Source organism: Saccopteryx leptura, chromosome 4 (assembly GCF_036850995.1).
Source record: "Saccopteryx leptura isolate mSacLep1 chromosome 4, mSacLep1_pri_phased_curated, whole genome shotgun sequence".
In the NCBI taxonomy this organism is placed as follows: Eukaryota; Metazoa; Chordata; class Mammalia; order Chiroptera; family Emballonuridae; genus Saccopteryx; species Saccopteryx leptura.
The window spans coordinates 214,557,121-214,583,986 of NC_089506.1; the positions used below are offsets into that span (position 1 = coordinate 214,557,121).

Below are 26,866 nucleotides of genomic sequence, written 5' to 3' on the forward strand. Positions count from 1 at the left end.
GGAGCAGGCTGCCTGCCACGTGGGTGGGGACACATTGGGAACATGGTGGCCCTCTCCTGCCACCATGGAGTTTAGTTATGCCACAGGAAGGTCAATCCTCGAGCTGAGGTTGGTCTAGAAACCTTGTGGTGGAGAGCCAAGGGGGGGATACACGGTCCAAAAGGCCGAGACCAGCGGAGAAATGGAGGCCGGCAGAGATCTGCAGGGCCCCCGAGTGTGTGTGGCCCCGGGAGCTGGTGCTCCGTGGGCTCTAGACTGACCTCCGAAGTGTGGCCTGGACAGAGGGTGAGCGGGAGGAGGGGGCTCCCCCTTTGCGGTCCATGCAGGACCTGCCTGCAAGTGGAGGGGCTCTCTGCCAGCCGCCCACCTGGAAGCCCAGGCCTGCAGCCTGCTGAGCCAGTGGGCACATCTCAGCACACCACGGTCCTGCCACATGTGTCCACTCATGGCCTGCTCGCGGCCTGGTCCACGACAGCTGTGAGGGTCTGACCTTACAGGCTGCCATCACAGGTCAGCACCAGGCGAGGAGGACAGAAACTACTGGGCCCAGGTTTGAAGCCCTCCTATCCCACGTCCAGGCCCACAGAGAAGCAGGCCTGGGTGGGGCTGTGACTTCAAACCCCCAGATCCTGCCCAGGCTCCCTACTCTGGGCCCCGGGTTCAGACAAAACAGGACCCTACCTTGAAAAAGCTACAGACAAGGAGGTCAGAACAGGCAGGTGTCTCTGCCCTGAGACTCAGCACCTCAGAGGGCTCAAGGGGGACCCTGATCCTGGAAACCCCAGGTCTGGACCAGGTCCCGCCATGGTCCATAGCAGGGAGCAGCAAAATTGGAGGGGGGTTCCTAATAGCTGAGGACGAGGGGCAGAATGTTTCAGCTGGTGAAGCTGTGGTCCCACAGGAGACAGGAGGGGTCCCTGGGACACTAAGGTGGGCAGAGCCTCAGGCCGAACTTTGGCCCTTTGGCCTGCGTCCTTTTATGGCTGCAATACCAGGAAAAATCCAGGGCGCTTGGCAACCTGTGGGCGCATCGGGAGTGAGTGCTAATGGAGGACGAGGTGGTGGAGAAGGTTCTGCAATGACAGAAATGGGGTCTGTGAGGGGATTGGAAGGACCCTGGCCTCACTCAGTCCTCCTAGCTCCTGGATTTCCCTCCCACCCTGACCAGGAACACCAGACTCCTGTGCCAGCCAGGCCAGGAGGGGCCAGAGGGGGCCAAGGGGGAAGCCCCTGTCTGCCAGCTCCAAACAAAGCCTGTTTTCTTTCCAGCCGGCCTGTGGCTGAGGGCCTCAGTCGGGGTCCCCAGAGCAGCAGCGGTGGGGCCTGGTGTGCCAGGCTAGGAGTGGCCGTGCCCTGGCCAGGGAAGGTTGCACACCTGGCAGCCACTCCACGTCCTTTTAACCTCACAGCTGTTAGAGCTGCCCAGACAGGTAGGTGCTGGGACTGCCAGGCCAAGCTTCGAGCTCCCAGCTGCTGACTCAGGAGGGCAGAGCAGGGGAGGCCAAGAAGGGCATCCGACAACCTCCAAGTGCCAAAGCCACCATGTCCTTGGAGAATCAGAGGCCAGTGTGGAGGCCTGCCCTGAGCGCAGCCAAGGCCCCACTGAAAGCCTCAGTACACGCTGGGAAACCGCCCGGGAGTCTAGGACCAGAAGGCCGTGCCTGCATCACCCACAAGACCTCCAGGTTTACTTACTAAGAAATAAATGAGCAAACACACAACAACAACAAAAGACTGAGACCCGGGGGTGGGGAGCAGGATGAGGTCAAGTCACCTTCTCTGCAAATGGTCAAAGGGGTCCTGGGTAAGAGGCCATAGACAAAATAATCTGTGAGGCCTGCTGCTGCCCGGAACACTTAGGAGGTAAAAGGGGAATTGACCCTAATCAGAATAGCAAGAAGGGGGGGGGGGAGGGGGGAAAGCCCCGCCCCTCCACACCACGCCCCGCCTCCTGCTGTGTGGCTTGGTAGTATCCAGGAATGAACATGCATTCACCATGAAAAAAAAAAAGCTGGAAAATGGACTGCAACCTTCTCCTGAGAGATGAGATCCTGTCTGGGAACCAATTTCTCCATATTGGGTGTATTCGTTTAGTGGGATGCCAAGAAAACATCCATGTTTAAAATTTAGGTGAAATTCATATAGCAAAATTTACCATTTTAAGTGGACAGGTCAGTGGCGTTTTGCACTTTCGCGATGCTGTGCAGTTACCACCTCTATCTGTGTCTGTACTGTTCTCGTGATCCCCAAAGAAACCCAGACCCCATTAGCGCCAGCCTCTGCTTGTGTGTGAAAGGTCAAGGAAGTCATCCTCAGAGAAAAGGCCTCAGCCCTTCCCCTGAGGCTGGGTCAGGCTAGGGAGGTTTGGCAGGTGGAGCCCCCGTCCCGCCTCCAACGTGGGGACCCATCCAGGGGCCCGGATGGTGCCTTCAGACCTCTATCAGGGCAAATCTGGCAAATGCATAGCGGCCACCTCATCTCCAGATACGGGGGAGAAGGTGGTCCTGGCACAGGGAGGAGCTGGGTGAGAGCCCCGGGACAGGGTGGGGTAAGGTGGGGGACCCCCTTTAAGCTCCTGGGCAGTCACAGTACTTTCAAGGTAAAGCCCTCATCTGGGCAGGGCCCCCATCATTCAATGTCACTCAGTTAGTCATTCAACAAACACCCCTTAGAATAGCGATAGCTGGACCAGCCCTCAGGAGCCAGGATGGCATCTGCCAGTCTATACAGGACAAGACAGTGCCCTTGGCTTCAATGGAGGGGAGGTGGCAGAATTGGACTTGGGGTGGCCAAGGTGGAGGAAGGGTGTCAGCGATCTAGCTGTCCCTTCAGGTCCTCAGCTCCTTGCAGCCCTGGGAATCCTGGTTCTGCAGGAGCCTTGATAAGTGACTGGTAGAGATCTCCATATTGTTCAGCACTCCGGCGCCCACAAAGGACACCCCAGGTCTCTGCAGCCCTGGGTTCCTGCGGTCCTTCCTGATGTCTCCCCTTCCTCCACTTGTCATCCTGGCCCAGGACACCTGAGGAAGGGTGGGTCTTCCTGACCACTCCTCTGGACCCCACCCGGGCGCCCTGACATTGCTCCTGCTGGTGGGGGTTGGGCTAGGAGCCCAGCCTCAAGCAACCCCAGCAGGCCGGCGTTGGTTCCCCTCATTGTGGGGGTACAGCACCTGCTCTGTGGGGGCTATGCTGCAATTACACCACACTCCCACCCTGTGCCCAGCCCTGCCAGGCAAACAGATCCCTTCTGCCTCTGTGCCCCATCCTGCCCCCGGGGGCCGGATTTCCTGAGCAAGGTCACTGTGGAAGCCACTGGAGCCCATTGGCCAATAAAACCCATCGATGCAGAGAGAAAGCCCATAAAACAGGTCACCCTATCCAGAGGGTATGTGCCCCATGCAACACCCACTCCATACAGGGCTGGGTCCAGGGCTTGCAAGCAGTGTAGTGGCTCTGAGGCCCTCACAGCTGTGCCCAGGCTGTGCTGGGTGTGGGAGAGCAGTGGGCAGGTCGGGCTGCGTCCCTAGGCACATTGTGCCAGGTCCACTGGCTCCCAGGGCTCACGCTCCCCCTGGGACACTTCTACTCTGCCCCTGACAGGCCCCAGGAGAGGTCCTTATTTTCTCCTGCTCAGTGGCCCACCCTTGCCCAGGCATCAGGGACTGTCCACACTGGCCAAGCCTCTTCCCAGCTCCAACCCGGACTTGGGGTCCACAGGCTGCCCAGAACCCCCTGGAACACCTCACAGGCTCCTCCACCCACGGGGTCCATCAGGTCCCAGGCACACGCATGCGCGCGCGCACACACACACACACACACACACACACACACACACAACCTACAGGCACACAATCATATGCACTCACACCCTGCTCAAGCAGGAACAGATCAGGGTGCTGCCGCCGTCTCTATTTCTGACACGGGTACACTCAGCTGGCATGGCCCTGGGGGGGGGGAGCTCGTGCAATTGAATCAATTGGGAGAAATTGATCTGGGCAGAGATTTCCGAGCCATCTGCTCACTCCCAAAGTCATTCTGATCTAAGGGAGGCCTGACCGCGGGGTGGGGACAGCAGGTTGGGCCAGCCTCAGTTTCTCCTGGGGTACCCACTGCTCCCCGAGGTGCTGGTCCCTGGGACGGGTGAGGCCACCAGCTCCCAGTGACTCCAAACCCCAGCTCTGTGGAGCCCTCAGGAGGAGCTACCCCTGCTCCCTGGAACTGAGCCCAGGAGTGGCAGAGACTCGACCTGGGTCCCTTGAGGCAGCCAGGTCCCCACGTGCCCAAGGACAGGGGCCCCAGACAAGCCTCCCATTCCCCCTACCCACCAGCCACAGAAGGAGCTGACCCCTATCCCCCATCTGCAGGCCAAATCCAGATCCCGCCCCTCCCAGGAAGCGAGAGGGGCTGCCCCTGCCCAGCCCCAAGGCAAATGCCCACAACTCTTTTAACCCTTACTGTTTACACCTTCCACTATGTTTTCATCTAAGTGCCCACTGGTCACTTTGAGCTGGGCATTTGCCCACCCCCATCCCACCTCTTCCTATCCACGTGCTCTGATTTGCACCGGCTTCTCGGCTTCAGGGACAATATTTGCTTTGGGAAAGAGTCAAACATTTATTCTCTGATTTATTCAGGAGAGTGGTTGTCAAACACTAGTGCTCTCATTGCACCACTGTGTTTCCAGGGCTTGGCCTCTGTCGGGGGTCCGGGTCCAGGCAGCACGGACTGGCCCTTCCCCTGCCCAGCATGGCTCCCCTGGCCCTCCTAAGAGTTGGTGTCCTGCTCCGGGCTGACAGAGGAAACTCAAGTGAGGTGGCTTTCCCAGGCAGGCGGTCTGTGGGTGGTCCCCGTACGCAGGTCCTTGTCCTTCCTCCCTGGGATAGAGGCCCAGGCACCCAGGACCTCAGCATGTCTCAGGAAGGCATCTTCTCTGGGACCAGGTTGTGGACCTGGGATGGTGGGAGTTGGTGGCATTTCTGGAGGGTGGATGGGACCGCTCTAGTTTGGGGGGGTGCAGAATTCCCCAGGGGCCTGGCATTTGCTGGCATTTGTATCTACCCACACAGCCTTTCCACACCGGCTGCTATTTGCACTGAGAGGCCTCCTCCCCGCCCCCACTGCTGTCTGGATGTTTCTCCTCTTCTGCGTTCGTCCCCTCCCTTTCCAGCCCAAAGCCCCTGCTCACAGGAGAAGAGATAGCTGTAGGTTCCCATGCCCTCACCTGCCCTTGCCTAGGACAGCCTCTTGCAGCGTCCCAGGCCCTCTGCACTGAGCCCTGCTAGATCCCTGGGCTGCCACCTACCCACCCACCCGAAACCAGGGGGCTGACTCTCCACCCCAAACTCAGTTCCTGGTTCTCCCTCTGCCTTCGTCGCCTTCCCCACCCACTCCCACCATGGAACCCGGAGCCACATCCCTCGTGTCCCCGCCTTCCCCCGCCAGGGGACTGTGGCCAGCAGGAAGGGAGAAATAGCAGCAGGGGCAAGTCAGCGGCTGGAGTCTCCTCCGGCTTCCACCACCCAATCTCACTGCCCCGGGGTTGTCTGCAGCTTCTGTTCCTCACACCTCTCGCCGTCCAAAGTCAAGAAGCTCCCAGGTGCCAGGAGCCAGGGGCACAGACCAGAGCCCAGCACAGTCGGAGTCTTTAATTTCATAGTGTGGCACTTGACGCTGACTAGGTAGGTGATATAGGGTTGACCTGAGGAAGGGCACATGTGACAAGGGGGTGGATGCTGGGTGGGCAGTGACCAGCTCACGTTAATGGCCACTCCCCTGATCTGGGAGGCTGACACAGGCTGGGGCAGTACTGGAAGTTCGATCTGCTCTAACCATTGCCTGGGACCTCTGATCCTCTCCCACTCCCCCACTCCCAAGACTTGGAACCCCGGGCTACACACCAAGGACAGAGGTGGAGGAGGCAGCTGTCACCGCAGGACCACCCACAGCCCCACCTCGACAGCTGCCCGCACACCACAGAGAGCATCCATGCTGCTGGGGAGCACCTCAGCAGGTCCCCGAACCTCAGGGAAGGGCTTGGCCCAGCGGGACATCCAGACCAGGCGGGGACAGGGGCTGCCAGGTGCCACTCACCGGCGGCCCTCACAACCTACTGGTCTGCATGAGCCCATTGGCCTCTGAGCTGCGTGCGGCCAGTGTGGCCTGCTGTAGCTGGCTGCTCTTGTCTGGCCGTGGCTCTGTGGCATCCACGTCCTCAGTGCCATAGCCCTTTCGGAAGCACAGAACCTTTCGGAAGCTCTGGCGGAAGTTGTCAGAGAGGAAGCCATAGAGCACAGGATTGGCACAGCTGTTGGCATAGGACAGGATGACCACGAAGAAGTAGGCACCGGCGGCCGCGGGCTCCTCAGGCAGGACGATGGCCAGGTTGACGATGTTGATGATGAAGAAGGGGAGCCAGCAGCCCACGAACACCAGCACCACCACCACCACCATGCGCGTCACCTTGCGCTCCGAGCGTCGCCGCGTGGAACCCACACGCACGCCCGATGCCTTCACCTTCACCACGATGAGCAGGTAGCACAGGCAGATGACCAGCAGTGGCCCAAAGAAGCCCAGAACGGATGTGTAGATGATGAAGATGGCGCCCCACAGGCCCACGGGCTCTGGCCAGCTGAGATTGCAGGTGTCCCAGCCCTCCTGGATGTCCGCGAAGACCACCAGGGGCAGAGACATGAGCAGCGAGAAGGCCCAGACCGCGGCGCTGGCCAGCTTGGCCACCCGCGGGCGGCGCCACCGGGTGGAGCGAATGGGGTGGACCACGGCCAGGTAGCGGTCCACGCTCATGACCGTCAGGCAGAAGATGCTGGTGAACTGGTTGATGCCGTCCAGGGTCATCACCAGGCGGCACAGCACAGGGCCGAAGGGCCAGTAGGAGACGGCGTTCTGTGTGGCGAGGAAGGGCAGCCCCAGCATGAGGAGGACGTCGGCCACCGCCAGGTTGAGGATGTAGATGTTGGTGACGGTCTTCATCTTGGCGTGGCGCAACACCACATAGATGACCAGCAAGTTGCCGCCCAGCCCCACGGCACACACCAGCAGGTAGAGCACCGGCACCACCACCGCTCGGGCCCCTGGCGAGGGCGCCGGCCCTGCCAGCGTCCCGTTCTCGCCATCTCCGCTGGTGGCTGCTGAGGAGGTATTCCAGCTGGCTGGTCTGGAGGTGGGGAACAGAGGCTCCATTGCCACCGAGGTCAGGGACTGTCCTCTCTGTAAGGGAAGAAGGGAGGATGCCGCCGGTGAATTGCACAGCCAGGTACTTCCTCCCCCCCCCCCACCCGGGCCCTGCCTGTCCCAGAAGGTGCAGGATTACCCCACTTCGTAAGGTAAACACGATTACTCATGTTCAACTTGGCTGGGCATCACATTAAGCAAATTGTTTGGAAAACAAGCCCGGAGAGGAAGGAGCAGGGGAACAGCTGCTGCGAGTCGAGACATTGACATGTCGTCTACCGATATTGAAGGTCTTGTGGAGACCTGACCATCCCTACAACTCCCACCTCCCGGGGATGGTCCTCGACCGGCCAGAGCCACCCTCGCATCAGAGGCCAGCGCCATGTCCCTGCCGCATCACCACTACCTCCTCATAGGTAAGGGGCTGAGTGTGGCAGGTGTCACCTCCTCAGGGACCCCCAGGGACCCTCCCCAGGGACGGGGGCAGGAATTAGCAGGCCAAGACATTGGCTGGGCATGGCAAGTCCCTCACACCCAACTGTTGAGAACTGGAAATGCGGCAGTGCCCACCAGGCCCCGCTCTCCTGGGTGACCCCAAAGCCGGTCTCTGGGCAGCTCCTGTGGCCATCAGGAAGGTGCCAACCCTTTCATGTGGCCAGGGAACCAGACCTCAGGCTGCAGACCTCAGTCAACTGGGAGCCAGGTTGACTGCCAGGCAATGTCAACCTGGCTCCCAGGAACACTGTCTCCTGGTAGGTGGCATCTGTATCACCCCAGCAGAGCCCCAGCCACGTGGTCCGAGAAGACTTGGTGTCCCTGTTCCCCACCGCTGCCAGACAGCCCACTCACAGCAGCGCGGATGTTACTGGGTCAAGGAAATGAACTGAGCAACCGCTGCCCAATGTGCTGTCATCGCAGCTGTGAGGGGCACACCCCACGTGCTCTGTGGTGGGGTCCTTCACCTCCACGGCAATGGCAGCATCTCTGTAGCCTCAGGCAGAGGGCGTGATGTTGGAACAGGCAGAATGGACCCTCGCACACGTTGTAAATAAGGGAACACAGAATGGACAGAGTAATTGCAGCTAATTACAGTCCGTGCAGCAGCCCGGAAGGGAATGTGTGTGTGTGTGTGCGCGCACACACGTGTGTGCAGGAGGGGACAGAGAGCGGACACCGGGAGAGAGAGTGTGGAAGGGGGCACTTTGGGGAGAGCGGGTAGAAGAAAAGACTTCAGCTGTGTGCACGGGGTTTTATAGAGAGCTGACTGAGGCCACACCCGGAAAACATTAACATCTGCCATTCAAGATGATGGGCGCGCATGCATTTGTTATATAGAGTTTTTGTACTTTTCTGTATGTTTGAAATAGTTCGAAAAATGGCGATGCTCAAAACAAAATAAACACCTCCACTGACAGGAGGGAGTGGAGAGAGGGAACACAGGTGTGGCTGATGTCTCAGGGCCCCAGGAGATGGGGGGCCAGCAGAGGGGAACTCAGACAAGGTTCCACAAGGGGCCGGAAAGGACCATGATGACCCAGCCAAGGTTATTCAGGCTCTGTGGCCCCCTAGAGCCCTGCTTGGCTGACCCAAAGTGCCCCTGAGTCATCTTAGAACAGAGGATGCCCCCAGCAGCTTCCGGTCCTGAGTTGTGGGGGGGACAACTGAAATCTGGTGGATAAGTGGTGGGATGGGAGAGCGAGTTGCAGAACAAACAATATCGACAATGACAGAAAGAAACCCTCTGCCTTTGTGGGCAACACACCAGAATCTCCAAGTTCACTTGGCTAATCAATGCAAGGAAGCTTGACCTAGAATCTAAAAAAACCGGAGGTTGGCCCCGACAGATGCATTTCAGATGCATTTATAATATTATGACTTAACAAGCACATCCAAGATATGTTCACTATGGTGAGGATCCTCAATCAGGCATGGATGAAAATACTTTAAAATAAATCTGGCTCCTATTTAAGAAGTAAATGAACAAGTGTATATTTTTGAAAATTATAGCTCTTGGGTGCGAAAAATCATCATCATTTGGAAAAGAAAAGAACCTCTCCAGCCTGGATACAGTTGAAGAGAGCATCAGGGAATTGGAAGAGGCGCTGAGGGAGCTTCTCAGCGCGTGGTACAGAGAGGAGGAGGCTGCGGAGGGCTCCGAGCACCGGGAGGGGCACAGACCTCGTTATTCAGAGAGGATGGCCGGGCGCCTGGGGAACTGACCAAAGACAAGAGTCCTGCTCGAAAGCACAAACCTGTCCCGAACAGAATAAAGTAAATATGAAATAGCATCAGAGTCGACCTACAAGACATCAAGGAGATGGAGAAAATCCCAAAGAATGCCAGTGTGTGTGTGTGTGTGTGTGTGTGTGTGTGTATGTGTGTGTTGGGGGGGGTAGGACAAGCGGAAAGCCACGAGGAGTGAGGACCAGGACAGCCCGGTTGCTACAGGAGCCACCGGTGTCGTTGGGAGAAGAAAGCTCTGTCACCTGAGTGCCTCACTGGGAGGGGAAAGAGACATTTTCTGTGTTTGCCAGATTTGCTGCTCCTGGTGCTGAGCATCCCTTGCTGTTTGCTGTGACCTGGTGTGAGGCATGTGACAAAAAGTCTATTCAATAAAGGCCAAAGAATGATATTTGAGGGCAACTGCCTTTCAGGACAAAGGGTCCCGTGGGCAGCGCTCCGAGCCCTTGGTCAGAAGGGCTGTTGTCAGGTGGGGAGAGCCCACACTTCCCCAGGTTGTGCCCATCTGAGAGGAGGGTCTCTTGGACTCCAGGAGAAGGGCCGCCTCCAGGCTGACTCCACAAGAGGGCTGTGGGCCTGCTGATCTTGGCTGCCCACGCCTGACGCAAAGGGGCTCCTCTTCACATTTCAAAGAAATACCAAAAGGGCTTTCAGCCCATTCTGCGTGGGACCAAAGGGGGCACGGTGGGCAGATGGAACCCATAGTGGGGGGGAGGGGGGCTCACATACTTCCAGGGTCTGGGTTTCCAGGCATGCTATGGCCGAATGCCCCTTTGATTCTAAACCAGTAACACGCCTTGTCTTCACAAGGCCTTCAACGGCTCGGGGCTTCTCTGAGGCTGTTGCCAGGTGCCCAGGCTGCCCAGACCCCAGAGTGAGCAGAGCAGACTGCCAGGCCACCCATCTCCGCCACCCTCTCAAACCCCCACCTCCCAAGTTAGACTTAAGAGCAGTGCAGAACAAAATTAGGTCACTATTACTGCGCCTGCCTCTTGGAACATAATTCCAAAAGAGCCATTATTCAGAAGTGGCAATCTTAGTCACAGAAATTACACACTCACGGGAAAAATGGTCTCTGGGGCCTGTTCCCCTGCGGGTGAAAGATGCAATAGGTGGGGGGCAGGGAGCTGTGGAGCTGCCCAGGAGCCAATGCTGGGGGCTAAGAGCTCCCGCCAGAAAGGGACTGCCCACCCACTGATGTATACCCACACATACTGACCACGTGATATTGGGTTAGCCATGCCAATTCTCTGAGTCCTGGTGGGCTTCATGTAATAGGTGACCCCTATAAATGCAGTCTCTCCAAACAGTGAACAAACTCAGGTGTGCAGGATGCTGCCTGCAGCGGCTGGCATGCAGTGGGTTCCCCATGACTGCTGCCGTTCTCCTGACCCACATGGCCCGCCCTCTCCTTCCCAAGGTCAGGAAAGGTACCTGCCCAGGACTCCAGGGAGAAGGGGGCAGAGCCTTCCCAGGGGCCTGGGGCCAGAGACAGGCCTCAGTGTTTAAGTGGCGCATGCCTGAGTGACGGCCAGCCTGCTCCTCTCCAGCGCCCTCCAGGCCAGCCAGTCACACGGTCAGCAGGAGAGAGCTGTGTCCCCCACCAGGGCAGCTGCAGTGGGGGGAGGCTGTGGGAACCACCACATTCTGCCTCAGAGTCTGCACCCCACTTGGGAGGCAGCAGATCTATAGTTGCTGCCTCCATGGGCGAATGTGGTGACATCTTGACTAAGATGACAGGCCCCCCACACCATCTGAGGGCCCCCAAGCCAGGCCTCCCTTCTCCAGGACGTGCTTTCTGACCTGCATTTCATCTTGTGTAGACAGCAGGCTGGTGGCCCTCTGTCTCCCCCAGGGAGGGCAGCCAGTGGCAACCACCCTTCTGCCCTCCCCAGATAGGCTCCATCTGTCCTCAGAGAGCCTATCATCGGGCCCCAGATCCCTTCCTCATGGCAGGGGCACAGAGGTGGGCATGGCTGGGTTTGGGGTGCACCAACAGGGCGCCCTGCCCTGCGCTCCCAGCAGATGCTTCCCGGACTGCAAGCGGTCTCCAGCATACTTTATCGGAAACCCAGGTCATTATTTCACCAGGAACCAATGGTAGGTCATCGTCATTGGTGCTATTCACCAACTTCTGCCTGGAAGATTCCCAGTGCTTCCCCCCAGTGGCCGGCTGTCCCCAGGAACCTGTTCTCTTCAGAAGAGGCTGAGCTGCAGTGAGAACTGTCTCAAACTTTGGGCAGCACGAGCTCCTGGCTCTCACCCTTGCTGAGGACTCCAGGCTGGAGGGCAGGTCAGGGACAGTGGGCCGGCCAGGTGGATAGGTGAGGGTCCACCTGGTCCCTGGGTGGAGAGACAGCACACAGGTGAACTTCCAGAGTGTGCGCTCCCTTCCGGGGAGGGGCAAGAGGGCTCCAGAGCACAGGTGCCATGCCACCTTGGAGAGGCGCTGGGCACTCCATTTCCACCGGCAGGGCTGGGTCAGCCCCCATCTCCTCCCCAGTCCAGGGTGAAGTACCTGCTTGCCCGCAACCTTCCCACCGAGGCTGCCTCCTCTGGGCAGCGTAGCAGACCCCACTGTGACCCGGTGGTGCCCCCCCACCCCAGCAGGGGCTCCTGCTCCTTCTGTGTTCGGCTCTGCACCCACCCCTGAGCCACAGCCTTAATGAAGTAAACCCTCCCCAGCCATGCCGACCCACCCTCTGTCAGCCCCAGGGAGAGCCCCGCTGCGTGCCCAGGGGAGGTCAGGCAGGGAGAGGTTCGGTGGGCAGTCTGCCCGCCTGGAGCCCTCTGCCCTGACACTGACACATCGGGTCCAAGGCCAGGGGACAGCAGACAGCAGCGGACAGCAAGGAGTGGAGAGTAAGGAAGTGGGTGGGGACGGAGCTCTTGAGACTGGAAGGGAAGGGGAGAGGAGGGACCCAGGGCTACAGTAACTGAACCCTGGGGGTGTACAGGGGTGCCTGGGGGACCAGGTGAGCACAAGAAGTGGGGGAGGGGGCGGGATCACAGGGTGGTGAGACCCCCCCCAGAAAGGATAACTGATCTGTGCAGGCACCCTGCCCCCAGAGCCCCCACACCGGGGCGCGGGCAGGGATGCGGGAGTCGGGCAGAGAGGAGGCAGGGGTGCGCACTCACCAGCGAGGTGCCCTCTGGCCTCTGGCAGCGGGAGCTGGAGCCCGTGCTGGCTGCTGTGAGCTCTGGCTCAGGGCTTGGGGCGCCAGCAGGGAGGCGGGGCAGGCTGCCGCGGGGCCAGCAAGCAGGGAGGTTGTGGGGGTGGCGGGCTAGGTGCGGGGGCGGAGCATGAGAGGGGGCGGAGGGGGAAGAGCAGAGGGCAGGCACTAAGCTCTGTAACCCCAAGCTCAGCAGCCTCTCCCTCTCTTCGTCCATCTGTCCGTTCCCCTTCCCCAAGCCTTCACTTGTTTGTCTTCAGTCCTTATCCCTTGGGCAGTGACTAGGAAGACAGGGTGCCCTCACCTTATTCCCTCTGTCAGCTCTGGCTCAAATCAGAGCTGGAGGACAAGGCAGAGGTCCTGCCTGAAGCAGGGGCGGGCGGGAGTCCTAAACGCACCGTTCTGAAAGTCCAGGGTTGAGGAGGGGTCCTCCCTCAGGGAGAAATGGTCTGATGGTGGTGTGGGGGTGTTCCAGGGGTGGGGATCAGGACCACAGCTGAGGGGGCTGGTGGTTGGTGGTTCGGGGCCTCCCAGGATGCTCTGGGGGCCTCCCTAGAGCAAGCATCACAGTCAGGACGTGAAAACACAGACGCCAGGTCTCACACCCAAGGTCACTCACTCCAGGGCAGCAGCAGAGAATGTGCATCTTTGACAAGTTTCAGGTTATACTGATGCAGCTTCTGCTGGGAATCCCATTCTGAGAGCCAGAGACTTCCTCTGGCTGCTCCAGGCAGGGCTGGGTGGGCATCCAGCAGCCTCACCCCTGACGTATCCCCCCTTCCCACAGAGATCAGCTGCTGTTTGAATGAAATGAGGCGCTCCCAGGACCCCCCCAGCACGAGGACTTCCAAGGGATGTGGAACCCATAAGTTGGGTGTTGACAGGTGGGGTCAGAGCCGCAGCGACCTGGTGTGTGGAGCACTGGCCGGTCTGGTGTGTGGAGCACTGGCCGGTCTCTCAGGGGAGGCCGTTGACTTAGACCGCCTTCTCATCTTCTTCATGCTCTTCCGAGATGTCACATTTTCAACAAGGAGAATTTTCTACAATTGAGAAAAAACTCTTAGAGAACCAAGGAGGCCAGCCTGGAGGTGAGGGCTTTTTCTCATGCCAGCTCCATGTAGGGAGGCTGGTCCGCTCCCTGAAGCGCAAAATAAACTCTCTCCAGCCATACTCAGAACTCCAATCTCAATAAGTCACCAAGTGTCTCCCATCCCGACCCAGGCCCTCTCCTTGTTGTCCTCAACTCTCCAAGCAGGTTGTACAGTCCCTACCCCTGTGGACGTGAGGCCAGAGGCCAGCAAGAGAGCGGAAAAGACCCCCTGGGACTGCAGCCCTGCCCTGCAGCCCCGGCCAGCCTCTCTGCAGCAAGGATTCCCACTGGCCTTCAGAGAGCCTGCTTGGCCACCGTGAAGAGGGTGATGTCTTTCCTGGTGTCCTGCCGAGAACAGCGGCCATAGTAGCCAAGCTGCCCTGGCTACCCAGGACTGTGCTGAAGCAGGCAGAGTCCAGGCTGAGGTCCAGATGTCCCTGTGGGCTGGTGTCGGAGTTCTTTTGGGCCTGGTGGGTAGCCATGTAAGATGAGGTGGCTCACCAGGGCCAGGCTTTATGTCCTGCGTCACCTGACAACTGGGAGGGTGGTCTGCGTGTGCACACGCATGTGACCTGTTGTACACCCAGCGGATTCACACAGCCCTCTGGATATGTTTAGGTGGCAGACACATAGTTTCCGGTGTTGCTAGGAGTCCAGTCTGAACTGATGGTCCAGACACCGCTGTGGACTAAACAGACAAGGCCTATTCCAGGAGCTCTGGGAGTGGCAGAGAACGGTGATAAAACAAAAAGAGTTTCTAACGGAGGTACTTTTAGCTTGTCCTAAATACTGCGTGGAGAGAAGAAGGGTAATGAAGAAGAGAGACCCATGGGGATGGGAAGGCCAGGGACAGACTCTTAAGGAGGGGCCTAACTCCCCTGAGGGTGGCTGGGTAAGGCAGACTCAGCAGAGGGAACAGCAGGTGCAAAGGCCCTGTGGCAGGAATGAGCTTGGCCTGCTTATGTGGCTGCACAGGTGGACAATGGGGCAAGCTGTGGGAAAGGGACCAAAAGGGTAGGGCCAGGCCAAATAAGGGGTGTGACCTGATCTCAAGGCTGAACAGAGGGAGGGCCTTGGGGTTCTGAGCACAGTGGGTACCACTGGACTTGTGTCCTGAAAACACCATTCTGGCTGAGTGGTCAGCTCTGTCTGCCCCATGCAGAGAGCTCAGGGAGTCTCTAGGTCGGAGCCTCCTGAGCCTGTGGAAGCCTTTGAGTCTGCCTCGTGGCCCAGCTGTGGCAGTGTCCTGGGGGCCCTGGCTCCTCAGCTTCATGCTGTCCTGTTCTATACAGTCTGCTGCCTACACATGCTTGCCAGGATTCTCTTGCTGGGGAAGCCCCAAAGTCTCCATAAGAGCCAGCCTAGAAGTGTAGGGTGCCGACCACCCAGGGCACTCCCAAACTGCCGGGGTCCAGCCCCGGGGGGGGATCCAGGGGTCCCACAGGAAGAGACGGCGTCGGCGAAATCGAGTGAGAGAGCCGAATTCTTTTCTTTCTCTTTATTCTCTAGTTAGCATTTACTGCCAGGCATCTCCCTACCAAATGCTAGTACAGCTCCTTTTTTATACCCACACACCAAGTTACAATTACATGGTATTAATCATTGCTTCTGTTTCACTATGTTTACATGTTTCCAGATAACAGTTAGTTTACATCTGTAAACTACAGATCAGGTGGTAAATCATTCAAAGTACAACTAAAAAATAACTTGAATAGCGATAACATCGGTAAAAGCTTTTAAAGGATTAGTACTTAACTAATAACTCAACTTTACTGTTGTTGTGAGTCAAGGGGCAGAGAGAGATTAACAGACAAAATCATAAGGGACTAGCAAATGACCACCGCTTGCTCAGGCAAATGGCCTGGAATTTATGCAGTGTCCTGGCTTTTCTCACAAGATAACAAAAGGCTTGCCCATTGAGAAACTGACTTAACATTAAGAGTAACTTTTACTTAAAGATATATAGAGTGCACTCGCAAGATAGCTTAGTAGCAACATAATTTCAGAAGACATTAATTGCTATTGCTTCTATGGATGCCTCCCCCCATACCTCTCATTATCAGAAGAAATAATTTTTGGGAAAGTTTATAAATCTCATGAGTGTCTCACTGAGAAAGTCCAGCAACTGCCTTCAGTCATAAAACAATTCTCTTAGCAAAACATCCTTTTCTTGCTGACTGCATTCCTATCCCAGGCCATGCAACAGGCCATTCCATAACACCTTATCTAAGATTCTATTGTCTGGTTAAACTTTATTTATTTACTATATTCATACACTAGCTAAGTTCTGGCTATATTCTTTCTAACATGATTAATAAGAAGAAATTCTCCTACAAACTTAACCCTTTACGAGGGATATCATAGCCAGCCTCTTATGTTTATGAGCCCAGTTCAAGGGGCTTACAGGCTTTTCTGTGGAACTTACACCTTCTGTCTCATTTCTAAAGAAATTACTACAAATCTACAGGGAAAGTACGGTACTATTATCCCTGTGCCACAAATAATAGCACACACCCAGAAAAAGGGGGGATATAAGGCCAGATTAATTCAAAAGATTAAAGGGGGAAGTATCGTGCCTTTCCTTGCGGTGACTTTGTCAACCCGCAGCCATTGGTCTTCACTGCAGTGACTTTGTCAACCAGCAGTTGTGGATCTTCTTCTGCTGTGACCTAGTTAGCCAGCATTAGTGGATCGGCTCCCGACATCTCCCCCTTTTTTATTATTTAAATAAAGCTTTTGTATTTTCACCGTTGTTTCTCTGAGATTGCTGTTTAAGAGTCGGAACATGACTGGAAGGACAAGAAGAGTGATAATTGCCACAGCTATTATTATGCCTATATCAGTAGCCAGAGAGGTCAGGCCATGCATAGAAAACATACTTTTAATGTTTTCAACAAATTGATCAGCTACTTCTGAGGCAGAGACTAAAGAGCCTGAATGTCCTAAGTTTTGTATCTGCTGATGTAATTCCCTCAAATCTAAACTAATATCACTATTATTCTATACACCTAACAAATGATTCTGTACATTATTCTATGCTATGATAGACTGATTGTATTCTAAAGGAGTCACACATATCCACCTGAATCCTGCATGGCATCTAAGAGTCATTCTAGCTTTCATAGCTAACAGCTCATTACATATGTGAATAAAAGCCTCCTCTAAAGCATTCACTTTCATTTCTAACTTCCTATCTATAGTCTCCTGTACTGCTAATGCAAGAGATATATTACGAGATCACTATCATCCTGATGTTTACTTAATTTTAAAGAGGCCATAGCATGATTTGTAGTATCTTGAGACTGCCTTTTACTTCTAATTAACGGAGTCTCTTCTTTTGGAGGAGCAGTTGCCTTAGAAAGTTTATGCATCTCATGTTCTGGATTTAAGGCATCTTTAATCAAGCTCCATAAAGCAACTGTATCAACTGGGACCTTTTCTGGTCCATGTAGCTCATAATAAAGTTTTAAATCTTCTCCAACTTGAACCCATTCCTCGAAATCAAGCGTTCCCTCATCTGGAAACCATGGAGAACATTTTTGTACGAATTTCATAAAACGAGCTACTTGTTTAGTGGAAACACTAACTCTTTTTAGGGAAAGTGTATACTTAATGACTTCTATACAGAGTCTTCTTTCTTTAGACTCAGTATGGCCCATGACTTCTTAAAATCTTAAATTCTGAAATTCTCCACTTATTCTCACCCTGTCTTTCTTAAAGGGGGGTCTGCAGCACCCTAAGTGAAGTCCTAGCCATCCCAAGACAATGAGGGGGGATTACCTGTGGGTCCCTGTTTCAGGCGCCAAATGCTGGGGTCCAGCTCAGGGGGGGGGGATCCAGGGGTCTTAAAGGAGGAGACGGCATTGGAAAAATTCGAGTGAGAGAGCCAAATTCTTTTTGTTCTCTTTATTTTCTAGTTAGCATTTACTGCCAGGCATCTCTGCCAAATGTTAGTACAGCTCCTTTTAATACACACACACACCAAGTTACAATTACATGGTAGTAATCATTGCTTCTGTTTCACTATGTTTACATGTTTCCAGATAACAGTTAATTTATATCTATAAACTACAAATCAGGTGGCAAATCATTCAAAGTACAACTACAAAATAACTTGAAAAGCGATAACAACATTGGTAAAAGCTTTTAAAAGATTAGTACTAACTAATAACTCAACTTGACTGTTGTTGTGAGTCAAGGGGCAGAGAGAGATTAACAGACAAAATCATTAAGGATTAGCAAAGGACCACCGCTTGCTCAGGCAAATGGCCTGGAATTTATGCAGTGTCCTGGCTTTTCTCACAAGATAACAAAAGGCTTGCCCATTGAGAAACTGACTTAACATTAAGAGTAACTTTTACTTAAAGATATATAGAGTGCACTCGCAAGATAGCTTAGTAGCAACATAATTTCAGAAGACATTAATTGCTATTGCTTCTATGGATGCCTCCCCCCATACCTCTCATTATCAGAAGAAATAATTTTTGGGAAAGTTTATAAATCTCATGAGTGTCTCACTGAGAAAGTCCAGCAACTGCCTTCAGTCATAAAACAATTCTCTTAGCAAAACATCCTTTTCTTGCTGACTGCATTCCTATCCCAGGCCATGCAACAGGCCATTCCATAACACCTTATCTAAGATTCTATTGTCTGGTTAAACTTTATTTATTTACTATATTCATACACTAGCTAAGTTCTGGCTATATTCTTTCTAACATGATTAATAAGAAGAAATTCTCCTACAAACTTAACCCTTTACGAGGGATATCATAGCCAGCCTCTTATGTTTATGAGCCCAGTTCAAGGGGCTTACAGGCTTTTCTGTGGAACTTACACCTTCTGTCTCATTTCTAAAGAAATTACTACAAATCTACAGGGAAAGTACGGTACTATTATCCCTGTGCCACAAATAATAGCACACACCCAGAAAAAGGGGGGATATAAGGCCAGATTAATTCAAAAGATTAAAGGGGGAAGTATCGTGCCTTTCCTTGCGGTGACTTTGTCAACCCGCAGCCATTGGTCTTCACTGCAGTGACTTTGTCAACCAGCAGTTGTGGATCTTCTTCTGCTGTGACCTAGTTAGCCAGCATTAGTGGATCGGCTCCCGACACCAAACAGTGAGGGACAGGAGCCAATATAAACGCCCAACCCCATTTCCTGGGGGCTGATTCTGGAAGACATTGCATCCTGCTGGAGTAACCTGCACGCAGTTCCACACTTTGTCCTGTCTCGCACTCCCCACCCCAGTCTCCTGCCTCTTGGGGTCACCTCCCAAAGGATACCATCAGACCCGGACTCTGCTTCTGGGATGGCCTTGGGAGGCAGGCGAGTGAGGTGACCCCATGGCTGCCCAGGCAGGGGGTGGGGCGGGAACCCTGGAGTGGGCGCCTGAGCCAGGGGCTGCGCTGGCCCAGTTCCTGCCCGCTGGATCCAGAAGTCCCCTCTGTTTCCGGGGTTCCCAGAGCAACCTACGTGATCCCAGTGTTCTGGGGTGCAGAGCTGTGTATGGGAAGCAGTAGCCCATGCAGAGCAGGGACAGAGCCTGGTGGGTGCTTGGTCCAGTTACAGCCCAGGACCAGGCTGGGGCACCCAGCACCTGAACGCCTGGGTGGGCTCACCTGGGCCCTGCTTGGCAAAGGCAAGAGGGTGCCAGACAGATGGCCTGTCCACTCTGAGGCCACCTTCTCCTGTTGCCCATGCTCCTAGCAAAAGCCCCTCACTTCTCAGCCCTGGGCCTGAGCCCCTGGAGGACCAGGGGAGGCGAAGCCTGGGGACACTGCAGAGGTCATACCGGTGCTGGCAGAGAGGAGGGCGAGGATTAGAGGCAGCCAGGAGCCATGGCAACAGGACAGTGGTCCGCCAGGCTCCCCAGGGACAATCCCTGGACCCCTGGCATGGGCACCCCCACCCTAGCTGTGAGCTCTGCCGTGGCCTGTGGTCGCTACCTCCTCCCAGAGGCTGAGGCTGCTGGACACAGAGTCTGCCCCTCTCACCCCTCCAGCCACTCCGGCCCTCACCCCGTGCCGGGCTCAGCCGGTGCCACTGAGGTTCCTGTGACTATTCAAAAGCAATGGACACCGACTCCAGTTCACCTGGAAACACCCAGAGGCCCCCAGTCTGTGTCGCCAGGAAGGTCCCCAAGCTGGGGGGGCCCTGGTGGCTGTGAGGCACTCTGTCCTCTGGCCAAGCTGGCCCTCCCTTCACTCCCCGGATGGGCCATGCTGCCTTTCGCCGTGGCGCCTTTGCCCTGGCTGTGCCCCTGTCTGGTGCACCCCGTGTTCGCCCTAATTCACCTGCCAGTTTGCATGCCCCTCACTCCAGGAAGCTTCCCTGCCTGCCCCACATGGGTTCTTTGTCCCTTGGCCACCTGCTGCTCCCAGACCACATCCCCTTGGCAATGCCAGTCCTGGTTACAGCAGGTGTCTGCCCCCCACCATCCTGTAGATGTGGACGTGCGGGAGGCGAGGGCCTTTTGCAGGTGCCTGAGCCCCTGGGGGACACGGTCTTAGGCTTCAGTGGGCACCTCCTTAAAATGGAGGCACATTAAAATGCAGCTTCTCAAGCCACCCAGCCTTCAGAATGGGAGGTGAGGTGCTCTGAGGCTTCACCCCACAGGGACTTACTGGGCCAGATATCATCCAGGTGCAGGCATGGGGTAGGGACCAGCAACCCAGCTCCTGGTAAAGGGGCCACAGGCCTGGCTCAGCTGGGAGGGGGGAAGTGGAGGAGCAGAAACTTGGGTAGACGGCACCTCTGGAAACTTGGCATCCTGCACCCCACCCCACCCCCATTGCTGGAACTCCTGGCCACGCCCCCTCCCACAACCTGCCTGCTCTTCCCTCAGGCCGGTTGTACTGCCCAGGTAAGGCCTCAGATCTGTCCTGAGCACTCTGAGCACTCACTTGGTCTCCTGGGGGCACTCTGGTTGGCTCAGTTGGGGAGCTGAGCCCATGCCCGCTTGGCCCCGCCCCCTTGCCTGGAGAAGGAGGGGGAGCCTGTCAGGTCAGGGTCTCTCAGGTGTGCACTCCCCAGTGGGTCTCTCCTGGACACTCTACAATGCCAAGACTGCTGGCCGGAGCCCTGTGGCCAAGCCCCAGGTAGAGGGAGCCCTGTGACCAACCCCAGGTGGAGAGCATGTGCCCCTCAGACACGGGGCTTGTGAAGGAAGAGGGAGACGCCAGCAAGTGGGGGTGCGCTGCTCCCCCAGCATGACCCAGCAGCCCCACACATGAGGCCCCTCCCCACCCTGTGGCCTGGAAGTGGGAGGGACAAGTCCCGGGGAAGCTGAGGCTCCGCCCTGCTCAGGGAGGACAGCAGCTGGGCTGGGCACAGAGTGAGGGCGGGCTGAATCCGAGTCTCTGGACACCCAGCCTGGGACCTGCTTGGGACACCCACTGGCCCTCGAATGGAAGGGCCCTGCAGGGGTTAGGGAGGGACAGGCATAGGCTGTCCTGTCCTGGGGGTGCTGGGATGTCCTGAGTGTAGCCGTGCGGCCCGTCTGGGAAGCACCTCATCCTGGACGGAGAGTCCCGGGAGGCCAGGCCTGGCCTCCGCTCTGGCACGGCCTGGATTTTCCTGGGAGAGTCCTCGAGGGTGACTTTGCAGCGCCCCCTCCACAAGGCAGTCAGGGTTGGCCAGAATTGTATGCTCAGGGGTGTGCCCACGAATGCTACAAGCTTAAGGCATATGGGGGACACGCCCCCTACCACACTCCCTACAGACCGTGGGGGTGGCCCTCAGGCCACTGCTTCCGGGCTCAACCTGGGCAGCTGGGGAAAACAGCCGAGGGCCATCCTCACTCAGGTTTCCAGGGCCACCCCGCCTGTGGGCGAGACACCGGCCCCTCACACAGGGCCAGCTCTGGCCCCTGGGCTGTGTGGCATCAGGCACAGCCATCGGCACCGACTCAGGGTTGGGGTGTGAGGGTGGGCCACGAGGGGGAAGAGGAAGGCAGCGAGCTTCCAGGATGAGCTGTGACATGAGGTGGGGCTGTTGCCGGCCTCTTGCCCACAGCGTCACTGACCCAGCAGCGACTCGCCACGCGCCTGCCCTGAGCCCGAGCTGTTCTTGGGGCTGCAGCTTTGGGAACGAAGGTGCAAGCGCTGCCTTCCTGGGCACACAGTCGAGGAACAGAGAGGATGTCCTTTTTCCGGAGGGCACTGGAAGCGGGTGACAGAGATGTCGTCCAACTCTGCCCAATGCCCAAGTCCATGGGCTTCCCCTGCTGACTGGCCAGGGCAGGTGGAGGGAGATGGAGGGGGGTAACCCAAGGTTTGGAGCCCAGGTGACAAGGAAAAAGCAGTGTTGTGACACGGAGAAGCACGACACCCCGTTTGGGGCTGCTGTGTCCCAGGGGCCTGGGTCCCTCTGAGGAAGAGGCCGGGGGGGGGGGCTCCCAAACACTAGATTGGCCAGACAGAGCTGGGGCTCCCCACCCCATGCAGGCTGTAGGAGCCAGGGCGGGTTGGTGGGTTTGAGTGGTGTCCACCTTCATGGCCCTCCAGCCCCAGGGGTCAGGGACACAAGATGCTCAGAGGAGATGGCTGGGAAGGAGCTTCAGATAGAGAGAGAAGCTGCTCAGTAGAGCCCCACTGCCAGGGGCCTGGGGCCGGCCCACTGGGGATGACAGACTGGATGTACAGAACGGCTAGGGGCCAGCCACAGAGGACCAGTGGACTGTGACCCACAGTGTACAGCAGCCAGCCCAGGGAGCCAGACCACAGCACTGTCTCTGCCCAGAAGGGTCAGGACTTGGTCAGTGATAGGAGCTGTCTTGTGTTGTCCCCAGGACCAGTCAGAGAAAGCCTGATGCACCTTCCAAACCCATCACGCAGGGGCCCAGCTCCATGAGAATTACGCCTGCTCCTGGCCCTTTTCCACACTAAAGCTCTCCCCACCCCAGCACGTCTTCAGCCCTCTATCAAAGGTGTTAGTGGTGGCTGAGCCCTGGCTATAGCAAGCTCTGGATAAACACCCTCTCTGTTCTCGTTCTTGGGTGGGTCCACAGCTGGCTGGTCAGAAGCACAGGAAACCACCTGGACTGACAGTCGGCATCTGGCGTTGCTTCCTGTATGAGCAGTCTTCGGGCGCTGAGCCCTCGCCCTGTTGGATCCGAAGCTATCTCCAGGGAGGTAGTGTCAGAATTAAGTTGTAGGACTCCCAGCTGGTGCCTGGGAATTGCTGGATGTGTAGACACAATTGGTGTCAGAAGTGAAGCGTGAAGAGTAGCATGTTGTAGTAGAGAAACAGTTTTCCTATATAGCACGCAAGCTGTGCGGTCACCCTAGGCCACTCACTCGGTTGAATGTTCTGCTGTGTCCATCTTCATAGTTCTAATAGTTTGACCTTTGTACCAGTGTTTTGTGACTGTCAGGTCCGAGTTCAGAGGCAGGGGACGGAAGGCTAAGAGGGTCTGGGAGCTGTAAAAAGACACACAGAGCTGCAGGCAGATAGGATATGCTTTATTGGCAGCGGCGACCAGACACAGTACGGCGGCTGCAACAGCAGCAGCCTGACGCAGTGCACAGGTGTTTTATAGTAAAATCACACAAAAGCGGCACCAAGCCATGGTTATGAAAAGTGGCGGGGAACGTTATCAGTTATATAAAGTGGGCGTGCATGCGTACCGTCTCCGGGCTGTTTCCCTTAGTCATGCAAGGCTGGATCTGACGTAGCAGACCTGTCCACGCTGACTCCATCTTGTGAAGCTGTTTACCAATTCTGGGGACACCAGCTTCCCCCCCCCCCAGGGATGTCCAGTGACACCGTTGCGAATGGGTGGGATCAGGGGAGATGTGTGTGATACGCGTGTCCACCATACGCCATGAGCATGTAGCATTTGTGGGCACACCCCTGAGCAATACAATCCTGGTGGACCCTTCATGCATGAAGCTCAACAAGACCAGTAGAAAGTCTAAGGTATCCTGGGGCTGCCACAACAAAGGACCACAACCTGGAGGACTGACCACAACGGAGATGTAGTCTCTCCCAGTCAGTCTGGAGGCCAGAAATCTAAACTCCAGGTGCTGGCAGGGTCTCGCTCCCTGCCAAGGCCCTAAGGGGGAGTCTGTTCCCCACCTCTCACACTTTCTGGTACTGGGGCCTCCCTGAGCTGCAGCCCCATCATCCCAACCTCTCCTCCCTCGTCACACAGCGGTCTCTTCTGTGTGTCTCTCTGTGTCCTCTTCTCTTCTTATAAGGACTTCAGTCATTGGATGTAGGGACCCCCTAAGACCCAGGATGGTTTTACCTTGAGATCCTTAGTTACATCAGCAAAAGACCTATTTCTAAGTAAGGTTACCTTCTAAGGTTCCAAGTGGACATGGATTTAGGGGAGTGACAGTTTTCTTTTTTCTTTTCTTTTCTTTTCTCTTCTCTCTTTTTTTCTTCTTCTTTTAGTTAGAGATGGGGAGATAGAGAGACAGACTCCTGCATGCGCCCCAACCAGGATCCACCGGCAAACCCCCTATAGGACGATGCTCTGCCAGTCTGGGACTGCTGCTTCATTGCTCAGCAACCGAGCTATTTCAGAGCCTGAGGTGAAGCCATGGAGCCATCCTCAGAGCCTGGAGCCAACTTGCTCGAATCAAACTGTGGCTGCAAGAGGGGAAGAGAGAGAGAGAGAGAGAGAGAGAGAGAGAGAAGGTGGGGGTGGAGATGGAGAAACAGATGGTCACTTCTCCTGTGTGCCCTGACCTGGAATTGAACTCGGGACTTCCACACACCAGGCTGATGCCCTACCTACCGCTGAGCCAACCTGCCAGGGCCAACACTTTTCAACCAGGTACGCAGGTGAGGGTGTCATGTCTGTAACTGAGTACAGAGAGAGGGAGGGCAGCTGATAGCCAGAGGCGACAATGTCTGTCAGAACCAGAATGTGCAGGGAGAAGGCAGGGGTGTTCTAAGAAACACACGTGGCCAGGGACCCCGTCATATCCTTTCTTACTCGTGTTACTTCCTGTGGGAGCCAATTTCCCTGAATGAGGACGCACCACAGTGCCCTGTCCCCTGGTCTCTTCTTACTGAGGCCTAGAGCTGCAGGACGTGCGGATGGAGTGAAATTAGAACAGCTGCATTACATTTGTGCCATGTTTCCGCTGATCTGGGAACAAAATCCACGTGTACCTACCACCAGTGAGATACAAATTGGGCAATTTGGGTGATTTTTCTGATGAGTGAAATGCTCTTATAGCTGCATTTACAACCAACGTCGCACAATATAGGGATGAATGAGAAAATTTGTGCTCATAATTTAAATCTTTAATTTTTCTTTACTTAGAACAGTAAACAACCAAATGAAAACACAGCAACTTGGGAGAGATTGCAGAAGAAAGGAAAACATTTTCTGTATTAGTACCACTAATGGCACTTTCTTCCTGATGTTTGAACAAGTGGCCTGTGTGCTCATCTTGCCCAGGACCTACAAACTGTGCAGCCAGTTGATCCTGAGAAGATGAGGGTGAGGAGGGAGAGCATCCCGGAGCAGGAGGGATGAGCAGAGGACAGAGGGAGGGCATCTCCCGGCCTGCACACTGCCTGGTACATGCAGGCTCCGGTGTTGTAGCAAGAGCTAGCCTTCCTTGCAAACCAAAATAAGCCAATGGGTAGAGGGTTTAGCCTCAAGCAAGCTGCGCACACGGTCCTTCGATGTGCCAACTGGCCCTGCCCAGTTAACTCAGTTCACAGACTCCATCCAGGACGGGCCTGGTGCCAGTGGACGGGAGCCACCATGTGGCCTTGAGCCACTGTGAGTGCCTTTCTCCCTGAAATGTGTCCCCAACTCCCAGTGACCAGAGCTATGATGTCACCACCTCGCCCACAGCCCAGGTTTCTGGAGAAAAGACGCTAGACCAGAAATGACCATTTAAAAATGTATTGTATAATAAATATGTATTTTCCGATGGCTTTAGGTGACCCCTGTGTTTTGGTCGTTTGACCCCCGCTGGGGTCGCGACCCACAGGTTGAGAACCGCTGCCTTAGAGTCAGAATCAGCTAGGACGTAGCCTTTTCTGAACGGCGTTTTTCACTTAGCACAGTGGTCTCCCCTTCCCCATGGTTTTCTTTCCATAGTTTCAGTTAGCCACAATCAACTTCAGTCCAAAAATATTCAATGGAAAATTCCCAAAATGAACAACTCTTTAAGTTTTACATGGTGCCTCCAAGTCATGCTGGGCTCAAAAAAAAAGGGGGGGAGGGAGAGGTACAGTATGTCAACTTTCTGGAAAGGACAGCTCTTCCACCTCCTCCAGGAAGCCCTCCTCCTGGGGTTCAGTGGCCATCATAGACTCTTGAGTGTTCAAGGGCCTGGTACACAGCAGGGTCCTGCACTGGGCCAGATAGTGTTCATATCTACCCAGAACCTCAGAATGTGACCTTATTTGAAAATGAATATTTGCAGATATCACTAAGCGAAGAACCTAGAGATAAAATCTTTCTGGATTTAGAGTGGGTCCTAAATCTAATTAACTATGCCCTTATAAGAAGAAGAGAAGAGACACAGACACAGACACCACGTGAAGACAGAGGCAGAGATGGAGGTGATCTGGCCACAAACCAAAGAACATCTGGAGCTCCGGAAGCTGGAAGAGTCAGTAGGCACCCTCCCCTGGCGCCTATGGAGGGAGCGAGGCCCTGCAACACCTCAGTCCTGGACTTCTGGCTTCCAGACTGTGAAAGGATGAATTTCTGTTATGGTAAACCACCAGGTTTGTGATAATTTGTTCTCGTGGCCCCAGGACATTAGCCTAGCTTCAAGGCTTGTAGGCACCCTCCCTCCCTCTCTCCCTGCCAGCCCCTGGGGCCCCTCATCCTGGGCTAATCGATGTGGCTTCCCAGAGCCCTGGTCTCGTCTCAGAGACCTGGCTGTGGCTGGGTGTCCAGGTGGCCTGGCTGGTCCTCTGTGCCTCCAGCTCCCTGAGCGGAAGAAAGGGCTGCATTCTGAGAGGCAGGGAGAGGCCCACCTGCCTTTCTTCACCTCCTCCACTTTCTCCCCAAACACAAGAGCACTGTTGGGACTTTAGATTTCACAATTTCACATTTAGTGTGTTTGGATGTTGACGCATTCAAAGTTCATTTAAGTCACTGAATATCACACTCAGGCAAATCAAAAGGAGCGCATTCTCCTTGTTGCATTCACATCGGCCAACTTCTCCATCAGAGAAAACGTCCACT

General features: G+C 55.5%; 2 protein-coding genes across 2 annotated transcripts in view; both read right to left on the reverse strand.

The window, feature by feature from the left end:
* Positions 1–26,866, reverse strand: part of LOC136403804 (tryptase beta-2-like) — a 285,803-nt gene that overhangs the window by 133,476 nt on the left and 125,461 nt on the right. The gene's annotated exons all lie outside the window — the stretch shown is intronic.
* On the reverse strand, positions 4,651–12,621 carry SSTR5 (somatostatin receptor 5). Its single transcript, XM_066380005.1, has 2 exons — positions 12,568–12,621; positions 4,651–7,224 (listed from the first exon to the last, which is right to left on the reverse strand). Exon 2 carries the CDS (start codon positions 7,195–7,197, stop codon positions 6,100–6,102), a length of 1,098 nt encoding a protein of 365 aa, XP_066236102.1. The 5' UTR covers positions 7,198–7,224; positions 12,568–12,621; the 3' UTR covers positions 4,651–6,099.